A 24,299-nucleotide genomic window follows, 5' to 3' on the forward strand; every position below is an offset into this window, starting at 1 on the left:
CCATTGTTGGAATATTTTTTAGGGGGCCTCCTATAAAGTCTTGATGTAAAATAATTAATAATCAAGCCTCGATTACACTGAGCAATTTTACACGCTGCGTGTCGGCGATCGAAGTCGCGCACGTGTGAACGTGTAGCGACTTGTCCGATTACGTTGAACGGTTAAATTATAAATAATATTCAATGATATTATGTAAGTATGTAATGCAGTGCATGCATTTAAATGAGCTTGATTGGTTAAGGTTTGCAAGAATTTTGTTATTCTCAGTGAGTATTTTGTTTATCATATCTTATTATTATGGTCGAAGAGTCCCCAAATTAGTTTGACCCTGGTCCTGAAAAACCTTGGGACGGTGGTTCTAGCGAAATAGTCCGTATTCACGTCACCGTCAAACAGGACTCACGTGGCTCACCAGACGTGTAAAGTCTTGTGTGAAAAAAAACAAGTGTGTACACTGGCAAGACGGATAGGTGCAGGGGCGGATTTAACTTAACTTTAATTTTTAAACTAGTTAATTAGCCCACCTTTGAAGGTCGTTATCACTGGTTTATTGAGCCTGTATTTTTAGTCTTTATTTGTTCGAATATTTATACAATATAGGGAAATATCTCTAAAATTCTTTACGATTAGACAATATATGAAAATTACATCATAATTAACATTTATAGATTTACAAAAAAAAAAATGATTTTAAATTATTATAAAAGCAATATCAACACTACGGAAGTTATTACATTTCGATTTTTATTCCGTTGAAAAATAATTTTTTTTATTATAATATTAAAGTTTTAATAATATACAATAATATTAAGGTGAATATTTTCATATTTTTAAATAAAATGTTTTTAATATTTTGACTTAATATAAGTAGATAATTAATAGAGCTCAGATTGATAGGTAAAAAAAAAAGTGCATGAAATAAAAAAAAAGCTACAAAAAAATTAATATTGTAAATGAATACAGTAAATTATTATTGGCTATCTTCCAATGCGGTTTACCACAAAAATATTCGATCTACCAAAATGAACGTGGTCTACCGTAATAATATTAAAAGTATAAATAAAAAAAATGTTGTATTTAAAAAGTTACTGTTACAAGCATAAATTATAATTAACCTTGATTTTTATGCAAAAAATGTTGTTGAATATGCATACAAACATTCAAAAATGTATATTTTTATTATATGCTAAAAAATCATTACAAATTAATTTTACTAAATATAATCTCAAGTTCAATTATATATTATGCAAAATTAAAAATATAAAATATTAATTTTGTTATGAGTAATAACAAGAAGTTGCGAAGAAATAAAATGTTATTTTAGATTCTCAAGTTCGAAACTTCTGCGAGTATAACATTGCATAGATTTATACTTAAATAATTTATTCCTATGCCACGTGGTACTATAAGCACTCAATTATAACAAAAAATGTCTTTAGGTGATAACTCTTCAATACCTCAAATAATATTGGTTATTTCTAACTGCACTCTTACAGACATGGATGAGGTTTTATATGACTACTAGATTATTAAATTATCTGTTCACCAAATAGGTATCACAGATTTAATTAAATTTTATCTTTTTAAATGAATATTGTAGAATATGCAAACTATTCAGAAATATATAGTCAATAGATATTTTTATTTAAATATGCATTTGATCATAAGTCAGGACCCAAATAATGATGAATAGGAGTATATTTCTTTAAAAATAAATGAAGATAAAAAAAGAATAATAGTTTATTTTGTCTTTATAATTAAAATTACAGTTGAAGATGGTAGATAGAGAGGGAATACAACAGTCCTCTATTGAACATTACTTTCAAAAAGGTCGCATGAAAAGTTGGGAAAATATAGGTCGATTACATAGAAAGGTTGAAAACCATTATTAGGTAATGTATAATAAATAAAATATTTCTTTATACCTTTGTGTCAGAGGAGTATCACTGTACTTTTACAAAAGTTTGTCTTCTACTCATAGCAAAGAGTAGTAATTATAACAAAAATATACCAGTATTCTTAAAAGATAACATTTTTTTTATTTGCGTATTAAATAAATAAAAGAATTATAATTAAAAATAAATCACAATAAAAATAATTAGGTCTTTATTTTACAAAACCTTGAGGCAATTTTTATAATCACTAGAGCTACAGCAATGGACATTAATTGCATGGTAGTTTTTAAAGTAAAAATTTCTTCCAATGAATTAATACTTGATAATGTTTGACCACTCTGGCAGCATATATAATTGTATGGCATTAATCCTGTAAACAATTTCTTTCTTTTAGAATTCTTATCATTAAATATATTTATAAAATTAAATTAACATGATTTATAGTAGAATAACCGTGATACATACCGAAAAATGTCGTATAAGTGAAAGTAAAAAGAGGAATTTTGACAATTGGAGCAATTAGGTTTAACAACCAGTTTGGTGTGACCGGAATGACACGCAAGACCAAAAGTAAATACCATAGTTGATCCCTATTTTTTTCTACCTATAAATACAGATTATAAATATTATAATGTACCTATATAACTCTATGCATTCAATTAATTTAAATATTTTTTGTCAATAAAATATTAATCATTAAACATGTTGTAAAGTATGATATACAATTTTTATAAAAACTTGTTTTCAAATGGTAATGTACACAAAAAATTTACATAACTACATTATCATAGTATTATTGTACTGCACTTACTAAATTTTCTAGAGTAGTTTTAGATGAAGTTAACTGACTTGGTAAATAGTTCATTATTACTGTCTCGATAGCACATAGTTTAGATAGAAGGTAACATGCTGAAACACCAATGCTTGAAAGTGTACATACTAATAGAAATCCTATACTGGAACCAAACAATGATCCAGCCATTACATTCTGTAAAATATATTTGAATGGTCATGAATATTACAATCAACAATAAATATGAAACAGATATTTACCAGTATAATAGATCCTGGAATGCAAAATGTTTGTTTGAAAATATAAACGCTACTAAACAAGACAAGTATGTAAAGGTAATTACTGTTGAGGTATTGTTTTAAACAAGAATTTAGAGCAATGATTTCAGTTAAAGTCTTAGGTATTGCAAATTCAATACTGCACTATATTGAAAACAAAAACAAATTATAAATAAAATATTTGTAGAGAAAAGTATTGTTCAGTTTTTACTTGGTTTTCTATTACTGGAACATTTTGAATAAGGTAATAAAGCCAAAACAGATAACCTGAAAATATTGGAACCACTAATAGCAACCGTATAAATGTCATCTGTGAAAAACATGATTGGGTTAAATTTACGATGAAAATTATAAATATTGGATAAATCCAAATACTACTTTGTCATAATCAATTAATGCATAATAAACAATAAATTATTATTCAGTTTAAATTTGATTATTTATGTCTATTAGGTTAAAAAAAAACAATGCCCACATCATGAAAATTAAAACTTTATAATTGTACAGCCATATCGCCAAATGTAAAATATTATAATTTACAACAGGTGCACTATAACTTTTGAGAAGTATTATTTATTTTATTTTATTATTTAAATTATTAATAGTTTTTTAATAACATACAAAAAATCTAAAAAGAATACCCATCTTACATTCTGAAGACAAGTAAACATTGTAACAATAAAAAAAATAAAACAGAATCTATTAAATGTATTTATATATGTAATATATTTATTGACTTAAAGTCATAAGGTGTATAATATTTTAATATAATTTTGGGTTGACACTTTGCTACCGTAGCAAGTAATTAAACGACACATTGTGAATAATATCAGTTGAACGCTTGTTTATGGTTTCAGAACAAGACGTGAGAGCGGTTTACTTTACAACAGGGTGCATTTCAAAAACCTAACTGAAGAGTGTTTGTAAATTTAAAACATATTTTCGATACATAACACAATGGTGAACATAGTTATTTTTATCGAAATGGTTTACAATACTTTTAGGGTTCCAGTTTTTGACAGATTTGCAATATCGGTCAACGTGCGAACGGTAAATGTATATATTTTTTTCTACGGTTTCAATAGTATCGTCGACGGGAATGTTCTGATATTTAGGAAGTAAAAGAACACTGCGCACATGATATATTCATACGAGGTACGACTTTTTTAAACGAAAAGAGTGAACGAAGCGACGGGTAAACGTCGGCACCTTCTGTACCGCACGTCTTGTCGTTATCAAATTTCCGCGTTGAGTCGATTATTATCTTTTCTACGGCGGTATCCGTAGACACATAGATAATAAATGATTTATTCATTTATTATCTATGCGTAGACATATGTGCGGGTGGAAAAGATAAGGATATGCGTTTATGGCGTAGATAATATACGTAAAACTTTTTTATTATCTATGGTCCACGGTGATTGCAAACAATTCACAGTGCGATAAGGAACAGGAACGCCGATCGTCATAGTAATTCGTAATCTTCTGGATCTTTTTTTTGCACCGTTTTCCTGCGCCTCGACCGTTTGTGATTCCTTCCCGGTGCTTTATTGACGACCCAATATTATTTTACCAATCGTTAATCAGTTTAAAGACGGACAAAAAAAACCGAAAATTCTACTGCTCAGTGGCGACACGAACGCGCCTACTGACATACTAACACGCCGGAACTTGTCAGATTTTTTCGTGGTATAAAATATACGATTTAGATTTGTCCGTGAAAATGTTCAGGAACCGATTAAGACAAGTCGGTTGGTTCGCCTACGAATTGCTTGGACGGTCCGTGAGACATCATCGGCTAACACATTTAGTTTCAAATCGTATGCAACTTGTTTCGTCTAAAGTAAGCATTCTTATTTTCACTCATAGTGTATTCTGTAATCCATGTCCATATGTGCGTTTGCGAGTTTAGACTTTCGGTCGTGTTCATGATTGTTATTCCAGTCTACTGTTTTTGAAATAGGTTCTTGGATTTTTTTAAATTCTGATGATTCTTAAGTTTGTTTATTTCTGTAATTCCGTCATATGTTCAATTTAATTATAGTTCAATGTTATGGCCAGTTTTTGTGATCGGTTTATTATTTTGAATGAAAATACCGAGTTTATTGGTAGCCTATTTTCCTTTAAAATCATATAATCAGTACGTCAGTGTCCCTATAAATACTTGGTTGAGTCTAGGATTGTCTGACTTGATCTGAGTGCACACATATAGGTTGATTGTTTTATGTTTAAATCTGATATTTAAATATAAATCATCTATTTAGATTCGCATACCAGTGACATTGAGCTTTGCTATTCCTTTTTTTGGGTACAACTCTACTGTTTCAACTACTGAAGTTAAACAAGAACCATCTGATGACGATGCTAAAAATGAATTGAAACAAAAAATCATCGAAGCTGATCAGCTTTTCTTACTTAATAAGTTTGATGATGTGGTTTCTTTGCTTGAAGAGTATGAGGTAATTTTATATATTTGTATTAATTAGTTTTTGGTACAATAGTATTTTGTTAAAAGAATAGTAGTTTTATTTATTTTAAGGTTGCTAGCTGTTAAAATTTAAAAGTTTGTAAAATCAGCGATAATACTCTTGTGTAATAAAGTTAGTGAAATAATTCTTAAGAAGTTTACTTTTTAATTGTTTATACATTAAAACTTAATTTTTTTGTTGATTAGGAGATGCATTTATAAATATCTGATTATTTTGTTTTATATACTTATAAATTTTAATTCTTATTCAATGTATTATAGGATAAAAATGATGTACAAGTATTGTGGCGTATTAGTAAAGCTAAATACAATATGAGTTTAGATGAAAATATCAGTAAAGAAAAAAAAAAAATGTTAATATCATCAGCTCATGAATCCATTATTAAAGCATTAAGTATTGATTCAAATATATCTGAAGTCCATAAATGGGCTGCTGTTTTAATTGACGCACATAGTAAAATTAATTTTGGAATTAAGGAACAATTGGAAAAATTAGAAACTGTAAAATTTCATTTACAAGTATGTTTACATTTTTGTAAATAATAGTTTGTAATTAATTTAGTGTTTTATTTTATTATTTTTTATTATAGAGAGCTTTGGAATTGAATCCTAAAGACCCATTAATTCGTTATATGATTGGTTTTTGGTAAGTTTTCTTATTTTCCCTTTACTACTATTTATTTAATTAAGACAATAAGTAATATTTAGAAACATAACTATCATCATTGTAATATTATTTTTGTATTTATAAACGAATTATGATTGCTTATATAACATACAATTTGTTTGTTTAAAAATTCCTAGTCCTATAGTTTATTTTTCAAAGCATATGCATTGTACTGAATTGCATTATATAAAACCATAAGAAATATTATTTCTATTCATGGAATAAATGTTTTAATATTATATATTGATTTTAACAACATTTGTTAAAAGTTAATATATAATTAAATCATACTGATTTCGTCTAGTGACGAAACATTTTTCTGTAACTTGTGTTATTTATGTGTATGATTTTTAGGTGTTATAATTTGGCTGATATTTCTTGGTTCCAACGGAATATTGGATCAATTATATTTAGTACTGAAATTCCTTCATCTACATTTGAAGAAGCATTAAAATATTTTAAAGAAGCTGAATCATTACAACCAAAATTTTATTGGTTTGATTTACATAACCTAGTCATTTTACATTGAGTAATTTTAAATTTTTTTTACAGTAAAAATCTTCTTATGTTGGGTAAAACATTTTTGAAAATGGATAACAAATTTAGTGCAGAGTATTATCTAAAACTTGTTACACAGTATCCAGTAAAAACTGTTGAGGATCACGAAGTAAATATATTTTGACTAAATCAATCTAAAATTTACCTCAAATTTGAGTTTAAATTTTATTAAATTTTTAATATTTTTAAACAACTGAATTAAGTTACTAGACTAATATATATATATATATTGAACAATTTTGTACCATAATTTTTTGTTAGATTTTTGTTAGGTATTATTTGTGTGTAATTTATGTATTTAGATTTATTTTTAGGAATATATTGTTGCAATTTTAATACAATACACTATTATACACTACAATATACATATTTTAATAGATTATTCCAAGAGATTATTGAAAATATATAATTATAAAATTTAAAATATTTATTTCAGGCCAAAACCGAAGCAGAAAAAATTCTTAAATCATCAATTTGGTAACATTCAAATTGTTATATTTTTTGTTTTGATAATCCATTGTTTTTTTTTTTTTTTTTTTTATAAGTACTTAAAATGTGTATCCTATTTTTGGTCATGACACCATCAGAATTTATTGTAACTAATTAAAAAATTTGTGCTGTGTTCCTCAAAAATTAGTTAAATTTTTATGTAGATTAGTGTATAATAGTACCTACTAATACTTTATTTTTTAACTATTTTATTTTTAGCTTAACTTCTAGCACATTGTTACTCAAAAGTCTAATGATGCTAATTCTTTATATTAACTATCTTCAAGATGTTTTGATATTTACAATCAACTAATATATTAATATATACTAAAAGTTACTACTAAAGATAGTATATAGATATAAATGTATGTTTTTTATTTTAATAAGGATCCCAAAAATGTATTGTTAGCATATTCAATAACCAAAAAATTATAATTATGTCAAAAAAAAAAAAAATTAGAATAATGTATAGTATATATTACATTATATTATTGATGTAATACTATTAACTGCATAATTAACTTAATAGTTTTTTTTGCTTTCAAAATTTATATTATTTATATTTATTGTAATGCATCACCCAATCATTCAAAAGTCTGAAAATCTTTGTTTGACACTAATAGTTTTCAATTTTTAATTATTATTATACATATTCAAATACATAAAACGTTAGCACTGTAATACACAATTTAAATATTATAATAATCTAATATCTAGCTTTTAGATAAGCTTTATGGTCATTAGTGCAATATTTCAAAGATTAAAATATTTATATTGTATTTTATTTAATGGCGTATTTATGAATTTTCATAAGGGGGTTCATATAATTTCAAATAGATCTCTAGAAACTCATGAAAAATACTTAGATATCTTTTAAATTTTTATGATATATGTTATGATAGTATAATATACAGTTATAAATCATCTTGATAAATTAAATTAGATACCTATCATAAGAGAAGGGGTTGAACTTGATTTTTTTTCCTCATAAATACGCTGCTGATTATCTAAATAATTATTGATAAGTGTTAGGTTTAAGTTATATTTATACAATTTTTTAATAAGATTAGTGAGTGAAAATGTATTCTAGTAATTACATTACATTATTTTAATCTCATATAAATGTAACAATGTTCCCTAATCTGCTTAAGGTTTATTTGGTTATTGGTTATTGTTTTTTTTTTTTTTGTAATGTTATACTTAGTAAAATTGAACTAGTAAATCGTTATTATTTGTTCCTCAAAAGTGCTGTGTTAGCTTCAGATTCTGTTTAGTCTTTTTTGTATCTTTTACTTTTGTTATAAAAATAAATAATTATTTTAGAACATTATGTTTATTCATCATCTTGTGAGTTTTTAATAAAATTAAGGTAATATCATGATTGAGTACAATCAATACTCAATGATAACACTAACAAAATATTTTATAAAATTTCAAAAAACATGATAGAATTATTTATTAACTAATAATAGCAAATCTATCAATTGTTCATGAATATGGTTATAGTTTGAAGGATTTTATTAATCAAATGTAGGGTATCTTATAAACAGGTTTTGGTTTTATTTAGCAGTATGAATTATGTAGGTTTTGCAGTGTGAAAGACAATGAACTAGGACAAATATATTTTTAGATTCTAAACAAAGCGAAAAATGAATTCATTTTACTACCTTTTTTTATTTTGTAACTAACAGGGTAGTATATAAGAAGACTGAATCAAATTTATTTTTAGACTGGGAATTGAGACAGGCCTGACAAAACTAGAACTAATACTCAAAAGGTTAAATTTTAATGAGAATGAAGAAATTTTCAGTAGATCTAGTAAAGAAAGAAATATTTTGCTGACCGTCATTTCATCAATCTACTCGGATTTGAGAAGAGCTATTACTTAACTGGATAAATAAATGTGTTAAAATAAAATTTTACTTTGGTAAGCATTCAAGTATTTTGTCAGTAAACCAGGGAGGGGTTTGATAAATCTGACAATAAATTACATGGTGAGAGGGGGGCTAAATCACAAATCTGATGTCAGCATCATATTTATAAAAATTCGAATTAATGCGCGAAAAAAGCTAAAGTTGATGAATTACCGACTGTATCGAAGATGTGCTAGCTTATTATTCTTATAATTATCTTTATTTTGATAGTTGAAGAAATTAATTTCATAAATAACATTGACGTAAGATAAGGAGGTGGATTGCCCAACTTATGTCAATATAGGGGAGGGGGTATCAAAAATGCTAAAAAATGTGTTGACGTAATACTTGAATGTTTTATCGAAAAGAAAAAATGTGTACCTTAAAAAATTATTTTTGTAATTGGCACAATCAAAACTGATACATAGTTGTGGGTTGAGCTTGATGTTATTACTAATGACACGATAAATCGTATTCTCGGACGAAACTCACAAAACGCGAGTATATAATATAGGTAATGGGCAGTGATGCAACTAGGGGTTGTAACTCCTCCCTCCTCGAAAATTTTCCGCAGTTTTTACAAATTCTACGTAAGAAAAAAAATGCTTCATCTTGAAGACGCGAAATGGCTGATTGATATGAAATATGAATATTATTTATATTATAGTTGATAACAATAATAACATGACAATATGGAACATTTTGTAACGTTCCGTTCAACTTTAAATCATCAATAACCTTGTTACTACGATACCTTATCGATACCTAGTCGATTGTAAAATATTTTTTTTTGTGGTATCACAATATGAAACAGAAGTTAAACAGTTAGATTTATAATTTAAATATTTTACTCATAAACCTAACTTAATCTTATTTCCTTATCACTATCAAACACCCGTAGAAAATATTATTTTTTTCAAATTCACAACATCGTGTGTTCATAAAGAACACTAATTTTAAATTCGATACTCTACGTTTTTTAATACTATAGCAAAGGGCGTAGCTAGAAGTTACATCAGGGGAGGAGTATAAAATTATCAAAATTTGTTTACTACTATTTTTACTATTTATAAGGTTTATTCTTAAATTTTTACACATATCAAAATTTTTATTTTTAATTATAATTTACGAGATCTATATAAAAAAATAAATATATGATACATTAAAAACATTCTTGTAAAATTATATTGTTGAGAAACAATAAAAAAACTGTTTCTTCGGGTAGGAAATGTTCATCGAATTTCATCAATCGAAAATTTAAAATATAATTTTTAAAAAATATATGTTGAAAACGTAAAAATTTTAAAAGTTTTAAGCAGTTTAAATATTGGGTCATGTATGGGTCAATTTAAAATTTCGTTAAGCATTAATACATTTGTTATTTATGGTCAAGAAGGGGGTTGGCAATTATCTCTCTACCCCTTTGGCTATGCCCTTGTCTGTAGTGTTTCGTGCTATTGTGCCTTGGATACGTTTTTTTCAAACCAATTTTAGACGCAGTTATCGAGTTTTTATTTTGTTCGCAGGAGAATACTCGTACATTCCGTACGATCGCTTGACGTGAGTTTCCCATACCGTTATTATTATTTCCTCGGGGACATTTCAGATCGACGCACCAATAGAATATATACATACACGTATCAGCAACGTACACGGCGAAAACACTGCAATTATAGAGATATTATAATCATACCTGGGGTACCGTCTTTGAAACCCGAATGGAAATTCCGAAACGGGCACAAAGAGCGTATTACATAATATTATAATGTAGTAGCGGAAAGCTTTCAGAGAAACGACTGTGGCTCGATGCGTTTCGAAACAGCGCCACGGCGTTCATATAATAGATATAAACGTACAATATATAGGTAAACATTTTATTATCATTCGCAGACTCGACATTGAGTGTATCAATAGTGATTATTTATTACACTTAATTCCAGTCGGTATCGAAATAACACTATTTTATTTAGCATTGTTTAAACGGGATAGGGGGGGGAGGGGAAACAGTACGATATAAACTAGATCGTGATCGGTTTGCGAGTATTCTTAATAGAAAAAATTTAAAAAAAAAAAATAACAGTCGAAGGTTTACCGCAATGAATATTCATGTACATCAATAATTCGATTCGTTGTATACTTTCAATTACAATGTTTGTAGCCATGGCACGTTTACGGGTTGTAAAGAGTTGCACTTGGCACGACCTGCAAGATTTGACTAATTGTCTATTGACTAATCAATCAATGCTAGTTATGATTCCAACTAAACAACACATTTTGCATTATAGTAGGAATCGAGAAAATATGCAATTATGTTCGTATATGTGTCATAAGGTAAAATAATATTTGAAGATCGTAGGTTTTTTTCACTTTTGGTAACCCAGCGTCACTGTTTGAACGCGGATATGTTTACCGCCACCTGGTCAATCGGTTCCCCTAAAGTAAAAAATTGTTCGATAAAAAAAATAAACGACATGTAGTGCCACCACTAGATTGCTTCTTCTTGCAAGTTTGTTCCATCACCTGCCAGTATCACATATTCTTACTGTGTTCTAGGGTACAGGTTATGTTTTTCGTATTAATAATAAAATTAAAATAAATAAAATACTAATAGTTATATTATCGCATGTGATACAGAAAAATAAAAATAAAAAAACTCAACTAATATATGGATTTAGAAATAAGAAATTAAAATAGACATTGTACTGAAGGTAAATGTAAAATATCAGTATTATGCAATACCGATTTAAATAAAACATTGCAAATTAATATCATTTAAATTGTATTTACATAGGTTAGGTTAGTTTATTTAGGTTAATATATTATATTTATTTAGGTTATTTAGTTTTGGCGGTGCATTAGCATCTCTGTTGGAATATTTTCCGATGGTTACTTTTCTTATTTTATTTACGTTTCTTAAATATTTTATTTTCCCCGCAGATTATTTTAAATATTATTAATTATTTTTATATAATATTTATATTTACATGTATCGAGATGGACCACTCAACCAACTTTATGCAATATATTTATTCTACATTTATTACTGTAATCCCCTTTTGGCCAATAAAAAAATAAATAAAATTGATGAAAATGGAATTTTAAGGATTCAAATAAATTACATCTACTCGTAATAATAATGTTTTCTAAAATTAGAATATATATGATATTTTTATAATGACCAAAATAATATTGCTCTCGCGAACCATTTTTAATTTAAATTTAAATGTTTTTTTTTTTAATTAGTAATTAACTTTTTGGTTTCATCTTAATCAAATTGTCTCAGGATGCCTTTTTTTTAAGTAATTCAAATTCAAATTATAAACAAAAATATAGGTGTATCTAATAATTTAAATTATATTTATATATTATTAACGATTAAAATATTTTTTTACTACATTACATTTTTAAATTTAGTAATAATTCTCCTTAATGTAAATAATTAAAATAACTTAAATCAAATATTTTTAATTTATATTTTTGATTAATCATTTAATTAGTGAATTTATGTATACAACTATAAGGCACTGGTAGTCGTAAGTTCGTGACATTCAGGGAAAAATATGAACGAAAATAGAAATTATGTTATATATTATATTTTGACTGTCAATCTTTTTCTTGTCACTGAATTTTAAAAATTATTCAAAGAAGTCATAATAGTAATGATTTCTTTTTGTTGGTGGGGGGGGGGGGACAAAATATGTGTTGCCCCTATTTTGAAATTCTTAAATACGTTACTGAGCACTAGGAGTCCTTATCTAAATTTGTTTGGTACTTTTAATTAAATTATGAAAATAAATGTAGATATTATAACTTAAATAAAATTCATGTTCCTTTTAAATAATTTAAATAGTAAATATTATTATTGTTTTATATCAAAAATATTCTGGGCATAGGGGTTATCTTATAATTTTTTTTTTGTTTTCGTATTTTAACATTTAAACTTTCAATTAAAATTATAAGTAAAATTCTTTCAATTTAATATGTGTTTCTTTTTGTATGTTAATCATTTTCTTTGATATTTTAGAACAATAAACTGAAATTAGTTATTCTGTACCCATACGAGGGGTTAAATATCCATGTGAATAGTTTGTTATGGTTGTTGTACGCTCCGCTGTTAAGTCACCAAATATATGATTATGGTTCCAGAATATCAACAACCTAAGGGTATATACAGTTTTGAATAATCGATATAATCGGTTACACTGTCAATTAGTTGCTGCTGGTGATCTAAATATCATTTTTCGTAAACTGTTTCATTGTACAATATAGTATATGGTATTTTGTCAACGAAGTGTGGCAAATTTTCCTGACCACAGATGTTTGCGCCTGCCACGTCTGGAAACGTATTCGGAGAATTATTCACAATGTTTTTTCAGTTACGGCTTTGTGTGTTATGGGCGATTAGCCTACAGGTGGTTCGTATTACTTGCAATATAAATATTCTAAAACACGTAAATAATGTTCTAGAATAATATAAACATTATTTCATATCCGTTATTCATTATTTCCATCGAGATTTAATGTTGCTAATGCATTGGAAACGATTTAAGACTAGTGCACCATTACTAAATGAAATGTATTAATTTTCTGATTATTTTTTAATCACAATTATAAGTAAGATTCGGATACAAACGTTGAAAGCATTTCAAAATGTCCACTGAATAAAAATATAAATAATATATAATAATATAAATATTTATGAACGTACAGGATGTTTCACATTCTCGTATTTTTTAATACTATGTTATAATGAATTAGTGGCTAATTTCAATTCTCGTAGTATATATGTAAAATAGAATAAAGAAGAAGAGCGAAATTAATGAGGACAAGGGTAGGGTAAAGTCATGAAGGAAGGATATGGATATGGGAACGGATTGATTAACTTCCTTCTTGTTTAAAAGAGGGTTTTCGGGGTCATTATTGGGTAGTCATGGAAGCTAAACAAAATAGCACTTACCTGTTTTTCTGTCGGTCCACGGATGCCGGTGGGTTGGACATTTATGGTTAGAGTGAGGTTTAAATTAAGTGAATCAGACATAGGATTTCATAAACTGGACATTTCTCGATACTTGTACAGTAAGAGTGACAGAAAAAGCAATCAGCACGTACTGATGACTTATAACTAATAGCCTCGATAGTCGGTGCGCACGCAGGAACGATTTACCACGTGCAGCTCCTTGGAGGGTCTGATAAACGTGTTGTGTAGAAGATTAAAGTGTGTTGGTAATTTGACTAAAGGTGGTTTCTTTTAAAGGTTAACCTATGTAAGATCTCAGTGGTGTACTGTTAGGTTTAGACCTTATTATTTGATTTATATTTTATGTTCGTATGTCGAAAGAGCCATTGTTTATTAATTTCTAAACATATGATAATGTCCAATAATGTGTATCATTACATTATCACACTGTTATTACTACTGTGATCTTATAAAGTGTATATATTAGGGACCGTTATCAAGTTCTCTTCTTCCCCCTCCCCGAAATAAGGCATCTCGTTCGAATCAAAATCAAAATTTGAAGTGCTATTATATTCGACTCGAAGAAATATTCAATCGTACCACAGTGGCCTCAAATCTTAATAACAATCTTCATATAAAATAAAAATAAAATTATTATCGTCCCTAATATTAATGATGTGGAGCATAATCGATCAATAAGAGTACCAATAAATAAACACGAATTACAGATTGTTTTCGCTGTGTCAACTGTAGAATCCCAACTATTTTCCACTATCCTTTTTATATTTTTTACGATTTTAAAATTTCAGAAGTATTTCTTATTACATTTGTTTTCAATAACTGTCCTGTTTTGAATGACTTTCAAACACTCGGAGGGAATTAGGTTTTCCTTGGTCGTCTGCTTAGCGTTCGCGTGTTCATGTAACCTCGGTTAGTATTAATCGTAAGTATTTAATGTGTTTAAATGAAAAGTCGAATTCGTATAATTTATTTACAATACATTTAAAAGTTATATTTAAACCAATACTTCAAATAGTTCCCTATTAGTTAATAAATTATTTTTGGATAAATAACGAAAATTATTTTGATATTACGTCTTAAAAATATGTCCCTTGTTTGCCTATACACAGCGCCGCCGTGAATATATTTTATAATTTGAACTAAGACCAATATAAAAATTATAATAATAAATTTATTTTAAAATTTAGTAAAAAAAAGAAAATCATTATAATCTCCCGTCGAATTTTTAAATACGAAAACTGTAAATTAACACAATTATTTATTAAAAAAAAAAAAAAAGGAACTCGTATAAGTATATATTTTATAAATCGCTTAAAGATTTCGTGTATCGATTGAAATGATAATACTAAATTTTTCGAGTATATATGTTCACTTGTGTACTGATATTTTAATGCAGGGGTCAATGAAATCTCATAATTGTGCGGTCAATCGCACACTGACCAAGCAGAAAGAGCAACATTTTTAAACCATTATGATTTAGCGAACACGTAAAAAGTACGGCTAACTGCTCGTGGACGCAAATAGAAAAATCCGTCGTAGGTGCATAAAAATACTTCAACAAAACTGTTGTTTAACGATGTCGAGGTAGGTAATAAACGAAGAAGTAAAATACGCCGTGAAATGTTTGTATTTATTTTATAAATAATTTTTTATTAATTGCTACCGCCCCCGACGAACATATTAATTAGTCGCCATACTTTAACTATCGTGCGCAACTTAAGAGGTTTTATTATTGTTGTTCAGGTGAACAGTATGACCGCGTTGCCGTCTTCGATCGCGTACGCACACAAAGCGGTACGAGCGGTGGCGGCGCGGCTTTGGCGCAAAATGTTCAACATAAATGCTACAAAATACTTTAATTACGTTAGTGTTTAGTTTTTTTTTTTTTTTTTTATTTATTTTTTATTTTAATTTGCTCGCCAGATGCCGTCTTATTATTTCAGTTCTCGAGGTTTCTATAATTGCTTTTCTACTTATATTGCGCCCGCGTTCGTTTTTGTATATACGTATATTTTATACTCTTGTCCAATTCAATGGGGAAATCCTTCAGATAAAGCCGTTTCATTAAGTCGCGGTGTCGTATTTTTCGTCCAGCAAACTTACTGTCGTCAGATTTTAACGTGGAATTGTATTCTCCGTCATCTGCGTCACCCCGAATAGTATAAAATACGCATTTAATTCAAGAGCAATATTATATTCATATAAATGCATACACACCATAAACGTTACGAAACTTGGAACGAAGCTAGGACAAACTCCAGTCCTCAAAAACAAAAAAAAAAAAACGATTAAAATTACAATTTTTTTTTTTTTTTTGTTTTAAAAGTTTTTAGTCTTGAAAACTACGTATCATACTCAAAATAATGTTGTTTAAAATATTACATTATGTTACAATGTTCATGATACTATTACATAATATTATTCTTTTCATTGAAAATTTTTTCTATTATGCATTTTTTCATCAGATATAATGTTTTAATACATTTTGGACAAAATTAACAATTGGCCTGATTTTTCAGTGTTATATTTGACAGTTATTAAAACAAAATATTTATTTTTAACTCGTTTATTACAGCAAAAGTTTATCGAGATGGAAGTATTTGCAATGCATTAGAAAATAAAAATAAAAATAAATGTTAATTGAATATATTGAAATTGCTATATTTAGAAAAAAACAACTATAATTTGGAGCAGAAAATATAAAATCAATCCATAGTAAATAAATGATTATTATTTTACTATTATTTCAAAAAAAAAAAAAACATATGAACCATTTTTTCAAACCGGTAGAACATATAACATATATTATATTCAATAGATTTTCGGATGCAATTAATATAATATTATATCGTAGTATGATAATAATATTCATTTAGTAATAATAACTATTATTCGTGTTAAATTTTGAGTTAGTTCTTTCAGCTTAATTATTTGTGAGCACGAAAATCGATTAAATAGTATAGGAAAGATTTCGAGTTATAATATTTATAAAAAATGATAATAGTATATATATAATTATGTAACGCATTTGAACGTACTGATTGCCAATTGAACCTTTTAAAATTATTTAAAATATTATTCTACGTTGTAATGTTTTGTTTGTATCAACGAACCATAATGCTAATAATAATATATTATATGTATAACGTACGTATTATTTTTTAGTAATGTCAAACTCGTATTTCAGCGTCTGAATCAGAATAAATTCTAGTTGAAATTGATATTGCAAATTTCGATTAAGCTGAATTAGGGTTTATTTACATGGAGAAAGAATAGGGGAAATATTAAAATTGTAGCGATGTTAGGTGACGTTCTCGTCTTATTAAATTTGAAACGGAAAAGTAGATTTGGCAATAAGCGCTGTTGAAGTTAAAGCGTTAACTGTATTTGTACGTGTACACGCACAAACATCGTTAAAAAGTAAATAAATTGTTATTGAATTAATTTACAGCAGTCAATGTAAGGTAAAAAATGTTTTTAATTAAAAATAACAATTAAAACGTGGTTTAATATTTATTAAAATGTCTTATATAATATTTGTGGTAAACATAATGGAAAGAGAGATGAGTGTTTGTGCGAACGAAACGGAATATTATTGTATTTTTTGTAATGAAAAATGTCCATTGTTGGGAGGGGTGGGAGGAAATAATACGTTACATTTTTTTCTTTTTGTTGATTAAATTCGAAACGAATAATGTTTCCAGTTTAATTTTAGTATTCCTATTTTATGTTACTTTATTAAACGCAACAACGATGCAGGATGTAATATTGACTGAACGTGTATTAATTTATTTCCAAATGTATATTATGAACCCCTCTACTCATAATACAACCATCAGTAGCGTATTTATGGAGAGGATGAATATAATTCCATTTAAGCTTTTTATTATTTTTCTATAAGTATTTTTCAATTATTATACTACACATTTGTTTTTTATGGATGTTTAAAATTCTTAAAAGTACAATAGAAGTGAATATATCATCTTTTTTATATATTTCGATTGAAATAAGTTGTAAATAAAAACATGATACTACATTTTGTTATTAAAATATCTTTATTTATTAAGAGATAAAGACAATTATTAAATTTTATTATTATTTAATTTAGATAATTATTAAAAAGATTATTATTATTTTTCTAAAAAAAGTGTATTTAATACAGACGATTTTCCTTCCGTCTTCTTTCTAAATTAAGGTCTAGGAACGTCTCTGCGTCGTAGTATATACATAGTGAAGAAAATATATACCATCAAAGAAATACCATACGAATAGTGTGTATTATGCGTCTCGTCTTTGGATAATATATGTAGGTAAAATAAACATAATAAATCGTAAACGTTCGGGAATTATTATTTTTGTATTCGTATATTATTATCATAATAATAGACGCGGCGCGGTGCAGCTAGACTCGATTGTATCATATCAATGGAGAACGAGAAAAATTCGAAGAGAATATAACGCGCATATTAGGTAGTATAGCAGTTCGAGTTTTACTGTCCGTTCCGGGACGTAATATCGAAAAATCTTTGTGTTGTACTGTAATCTCAGACTGTAGGTAATGTTATCTCGACGGCCATCCGAAACTTATCTCCGTTATCTCGCGATTACCACTTGAACGAGAATTTCGTCATCAGTAAAAGAAAGGTCATTTTAGTAAAAAAAAAAAAAACGAATTGAGCTTGTACCCGGTAACGTCTGTGTTTCCCCACGATCATCGGAAAATAATTTGTCGTGTCGTATTTAAACATTATAATTACAGAAAAAAAAGAACTATTTAAAATCTATTAAGACGTTTGGAATTTGTGTAAAATAAAAAACAGTCCCGCATTGAATTGCAGCTTAATTCTGTGGACGTCGACCGTGGAAAATCGTAATGTTATGAAGTGACTCAACATCAGTAGGCAATAATATTTGATGCAGACGGCAAGGAGGATTAATGAAAAATCGATAGTTTCTCTATTTTTTTTGCCCATTGAAATCATAACGATGATATTATAAATAAAGCAATGACTCGAGGTACGCGCAGCACGTTTATTTTCTTTTCGAGGCGTTCCGCTTCCGGATGAGATGACGATAAAATGATGGTAAAAAAAAAAAATATAAATAATTAAACGCATTTTTTACGCGTACCCAACGGACGAGACGTTTAATTTACATTGTTGTGTATAATAATATCTAGTCTAGTTAATTAGTGTTCACCCCCCGAGAAATGTTCGTCGATTCGCACAGCGGATCCAAATTATACGTTCACCGCGGACTTTGTGCTATTACTTCTGGTCGTAACAGTGGTGGTGGCGACTGTTGAGGCGGCATCAGAAGCAGCAGTGGCGGCGGTGGCGTTTTCTTTCCACGGTTCGAGAGACATTTTTATTAAACTGTCGCAGCCAACCCTGTCGTTACCGACTTTACGAGAGCTGCGCATCACGTGCAACTGAACGGATTCAATTTCGTCAGAATTGTCGCAAATTATCGCCGCAAACGTGGTTTTTCGGATCTCTGACAGTTGATCTGTTCACACACGAACAACACACGCGTTCACACGCACATACACTCGAAGAACATATGATATGTATTGGAGGGGTCGAAAACAAATACACTATTATGCAATGGAACGGAAGTGCGTCGTTTAGTTTACGTTGTGGAATTATAGGAAGTATAGACGCACTAGGAGGGATGAGATGGGACGGGGAGGTAGTAAGGACGGCAGAGCGTAGAAGGGTCTGCGGAAGGAGATTCGAAACCGGTAAGGAGGGGAAGGACGTATGGTTTATTCGGACGGATTGGGTGCAAAACCGTGTGTCCTTACCCTCGTCGAAAGCTTGAGGTTTCTCGCCGGTCTCGTACCAATAACGGTCGCCCAATTTGGTCCGTAGAAATTGATCAGCTAACAGGCACGTGATTGTCGGCCCTAAAATGCTTCCGTCCAACGGTCTCTCCGACAGCAGTCCGGTGTACAGGTCCAAGTCGTCGACCGATCTGCGACGCATATAAAACATACTATATATTATCGGCATCGGTCGTACGGGTACAATTACATGATATTATTATGTTATTGTAGTACGGACCCATACGGGTGGTTATAAATATTCAAAACCAATTACGACGTAGGCACGTAATATGATAATGTTATGTTAACTGCCGTTGTAGTGTTACGGCGCGTAAATTAACGATTTGGCCGCGATTATGTGGATAAATATTCACAGTTCCTTAGAGTTTGAAGAACAGCAATTCAATTGTATTAAAATTGTTTATTTGTCTGCTGTTTCATTAGTAATTCTATGTGATGTAGAAGTTAAATAGAAGTAGGGATTCACACGTTTATGTTCATCGTTTACCCGTCATGATTTTGGTGTATTATGAATTTATTAAACATTAATTTCTTCTATTATCAGAATAAAGATAACAATTAAGAATCATAAGGCAAGTGTTTAATGTTGTCTGTAATTTGTTGACTTTTGCTTTTTTGCGCGTTAATTCGAATTATATGACGCTGAACCAGATTTAAAAAAATCATCCCTTCCTGCTACGTAAGTTACTGTCAGATTTCTCTAACTCCCCCCTCCCCTGTCTGCCTGACGTAATACTTGAATGCTCCCATCAGTGAAATTATTCATGAATCACGGTTTCGCAGTTCGCATTTGTGATCGCGTACATTGCCCCCTAACGCGTCTTTCGGAATTAACATTTAATGAATTCCATTTTATCCCTATCTAGGTTACATGTCGAGTATATTAATGCGACGTCCGTCGTGTTTAGAGGAGTTTGAACTTCAGATATATTTCAATCGAAAACTTTACATGTGCAACACTGAATGGATGGAGTACATATACATAATTAATATTATAATTATAGCACTCACACGTGCGCACATATTTATATATATATTTTATGTATATACGTAGTTATAACTACTTTATGGTCCGGCGGTTGTGGATGCCAGGAGTTTGAAATTTCGGATGCTGCATGGTGAACGAATATCGATGATATTTGAAAACATATAATGTTTTTCCCGGTAAGACTGTATGTACGCGCTTATACATACCGTACATACACACATTCGTGCATTGAATATATTAAATGTAATTAAAGACTTCGATGTCGGGCTTAGCCTGGACGAGGTTCTCACCAACGAGAAGATAATAAAATACATATGTACCGAAATCCACCTAGATGTCTATTCACCTATAATATACATCTACCTAGAATCGAAGTATTATTATACTCATATTAAGTACCCGCATCCACTCAGCATGCACTCTGATCCGGGGCTATATAGTCCATGAATATTATATTAGATACTTTTGTCGATGAGTTTATATAGTATAGCAAAAGAAATGAAAATCAGTCATATGTATTCTTTACACATGTACATAAAAGGTGCAAAAAAGGATCGAGTCTCTCGAATATTTTGTGCTCGGGAATCAGTGTACTCTGTATTAAGGAAGGAATATTTTTTTCTTGTTGATGTGTAATAATACTTTTTTTCTGTTTAAATACGAAGAGGAATCCAAAATAATATTGTACATCGGTTTCAAGTTTAAAAGACCAATACAGCAATACCATTCATCCATCTCAGTATTTCACTGAACCGTGGAGCCTTACTTAACCTAGAGGAATCTCGTCTTTTTTAAGCTTTGAATATATTATTGAAGTATAACAGTGTAAATTACTTGTATAATTGCGTTATCCTCTGTAGTGTTACGGGTTCGAAAATTCCATTTAAATCGTCAAAACTTTGTGGACGAGGAAATCCGCACAATCGACGCCATTGCGGATATCCTGGCAACCCGTGATCTCGTCCTCTTTGGATGTTTAATGCTACTAAATCCAATCCACATTGTCTCTTTGTGTGTTTGTTTCCATGATTTTTCTCGAACAGATGTCTTGTTATCTACGTTTACGAAACAGTGAGAAAACATCATTGTTAAATTGATAAAATCATACGAGTTCAAAAATAAAATAAAAACTACAACATTTCTGTTAGGTTTCAATATTGAGTATTCATATTTTAGATCAATATTAAAACAAAAAAGGGAAAACAATATAATATAAGTCGTAAAATCATAACGTTAAAATTCACGTTAGTTTCACGATTTGAAATTCATTATTGGATAGTAAAACAGAGCCTTAAGTGATACGTTGGGGCATAAGGGAATTTCCATACTTTTCACTGCGTTTAAATCGCCTACTCTTTAAAACTTCCCGAAAAAGTTTGTTAAAACACTCAACTGTTAAGTCAAAGTAATCGCCCACATTAACAATTAGGTATTATTAGTAATAAAAACGCGTTTTTAAAAACAATTTGTATTATTTTATAATTATCAATTTTAAAGTCTAGACGGTGATTGACCATAGGTGACAGTTCCGAGTAACAGTAACTTGTAAATGTTAACCATCTCGTATCAAATATTAATTGTTATACGTTGAATAATATATATTGTATATGAATACAACTATATTTGTTGGATTGGTATATGGAACGATGAAAATGTTTTAGGGATTCTGCGATTTCGTGTCACATGCAGCCCCCGAGCGAAGCGATGAATATTTGCTATTATTGTTTTTTCCTTTGGTTCCGCAAATTAACGCGATTAACATCGCAGCGGAATGACGTCACACGCGATCCTATATTATCTTGTTGGATTTTATTTTTATTTTTGACACAACATTTGAGCACGAGCGAAATATAATCGTCTAGAGTTTTTTTCTTCTGCCATTATGTATTTGTACGCGGGTCTTACTTCGGGAGTGAAAAACGCGTCCGATTTCCCGGCACTTGTGTTCATGGCTCCCCGGATGACGCTGTCCACGCCGCCGCAACTGTACAATTTGTACGGGTTGAATAGCATCTTTCTCATTTCTACGTACTCCGGATTGCTGTCGTCGTCACGCAGGAATTTCATCATGCTCTGCGAAAACAATAACCGTGAAAATCGTGATAATAAAGACAATAACATAATAAATCCGTTTCACCGAGAATATTGTTGATGTCTCGCGTTTCAATGATATTTCATAAGATTAAAAAATCGTGACTTGTAATATCTAATTGTCACTAACGCATTCAAAATATATAAATGGTAAAGGTCATGTTTTTGTCTCTGGACCTGGAAACAGACTCTTCAAAATACTCACTGAAGCCACTAGAACCTAGTATATTTTACGGTAGAAGTCATTGCTACCATTGAAGCAATTATTTACGTAGAATTCATCCCTACGAAAAAAGTATCATATGTAAATCATTCAACACTCTAACTTCTCAACTATCAGCTATTCCAAAAAATTAAATTTCTCAACAAATACTCAATATTACAGCCAACCCAAAAAGGCTGCATCACGATCGCGCAATTTTTCCTTTTTTGACCCGACTAATTACACCACGATTGCGCAAACAATTTGTAACACGATTGCGCCCCGATCCCTATTTACCTGATAAAATCACAACACCATTGCGCACCAAATAATAATATGTGTTTATACTATGTATAATATATAAAATAATGTATACGATACATACTTTCTACATATAATTTATATATACATGCGCTCAAACTTATTACCTATTAATTTACAATTTTTCTTCCTAATTATTACAGGCTTAGTACTGTCAACAAATTATCATCGTTGGCTTGATTAAAAATTGTTTCCTTTCTAAATTAAATGTATGCTAAATGTATAAACTGACATGGTCAACAGTCGAAATATTTTTTATTAAAAATTGTTTTTTTTTTTTTAACTGTTAGTCATTAGTCGATATTATTATTTCAACTATCATTAGCTCAATCAAATTTTCATTTCGATTTAAAAAAGTGTGTTTTGTGAATTAATAGTTTTAGTGCATGTATACGCAAATGATAGAAAGTATGTATTGTATACATTATTTTATGTTTTACATAAATTATTATACATAGTATATACACATAATTTGGTGCGCAATCGTGTTCCAAATTTTTTCGCAATCGTGATGCACCGACCCAAAAATACCATCGAGTTCTTCACACACCGTATTGGTATTGTTGGCAAGGAAGAGGCCGATCTATTAAGAAACCAATTTTTATCAAACCTTGAATCAATTGAAATAAAGACATACACCACACAAAGGTATATTAAGAAAAATCAACCAAACCCCCATCCAGAAATGGCAATCTTAACGGAACAGCGTAACGAATAACAAATCAAAAAATATAAAAGAAAGATCGTCCGAAAATAGCGATCCCTCATCAATATAACTTAACCTAACCAC

The 24,299-nt window shown here is 29.3% G+C and overlaps 3 protein-coding genes across 4 annotated transcripts in view; 1 reads left to right on the forward strand and 2 right to left on the reverse strand.

Annotated features, from left to right (window-relative positions):
* Positions 1-2,072: 2,072 nt before the first annotated feature.
* LOC112691590 (transmembrane protein 41A-like) lies at positions 2,073-4,216 on the reverse strand. The gene is made up of 6 exons (XM_025565890.1): positions 3,965-4,216; positions 3,178-3,276; positions 2,949-3,110; positions 2,707-2,883; positions 2,361-2,499; positions 2,073-2,265 (listed from the first exon to the last, which is right to left on the reverse strand). Exons 2-6 carry the CDS (start codon positions 3,274-3,276, stop codon positions 2,099-2,101), a joined length of 744 nt encoding a protein of 247 aa, XP_025421675.1. The 5' UTR covers positions 3,965-4,216; the 3' UTR covers positions 2,073-2,098.
* A 128-nt stretch (positions 4,217-4,344) lies between these two features.
* On the forward strand, positions 4,345-7,160 carry LOC112691544 (regulator of microtubule dynamics protein 1-like). The gene is made up of 7 exons (XM_025565826.1): positions 4,345-4,809; positions 5,231-5,425; positions 5,716-5,973; positions 6,045-6,100; positions 6,476-6,616; positions 6,674-6,788; positions 7,116-7,160. Exons 1-7 carry the CDS (start codon positions 4,690-4,692, stop codon positions 7,158-7,160), a joined length of 930 nt encoding a protein of 309 aa, XP_025421611.1. The 5' UTR covers positions 4,345-4,689.
* An 11,030-nt stretch (positions 7,161-18,190) lies between these two features.
* Positions 18,191-24,299, reverse strand: part of LOC112691528 (peroxidase) — a 44,720-nt gene continuing 38,611 nt past the window's right edge. For both annotated transcript variants that reach the window (XM_025565799.1, XM_025565800.1), the window contains 4 exons: positions 22,801-22,968; positions 21,730-21,950; positions 19,866-20,035; positions 18,191-19,567 (listed from right to left, as the gene is read on the reverse strand). In XM_025565799.1, coding sequence (XP_025421584.1) covers positions 19,299-19,567; positions 19,866-20,035; positions 21,730-21,950; positions 22,801-22,968 — 828 coding nt within the window. In that variant the 3' untranslated portion in view covers positions 18,191-19,298. The remainder of the gene's footprint in view (positions 19,568-19,865; positions 20,036-21,729; positions 21,951-22,800; positions 22,969-24,299) is intronic.

This window comes from Sipha flava, unplaced genomic scaffold (assembly GCF_003268045.1).
Source record: "Sipha flava isolate LNK unplaced genomic scaffold, YSA_version1 64_pilon_pilon, whole genome shotgun sequence".
NCBI lineage: Eukaryota > Metazoa > Arthropoda > Insecta > Hemiptera > Aphididae > Sipha > Sipha flava.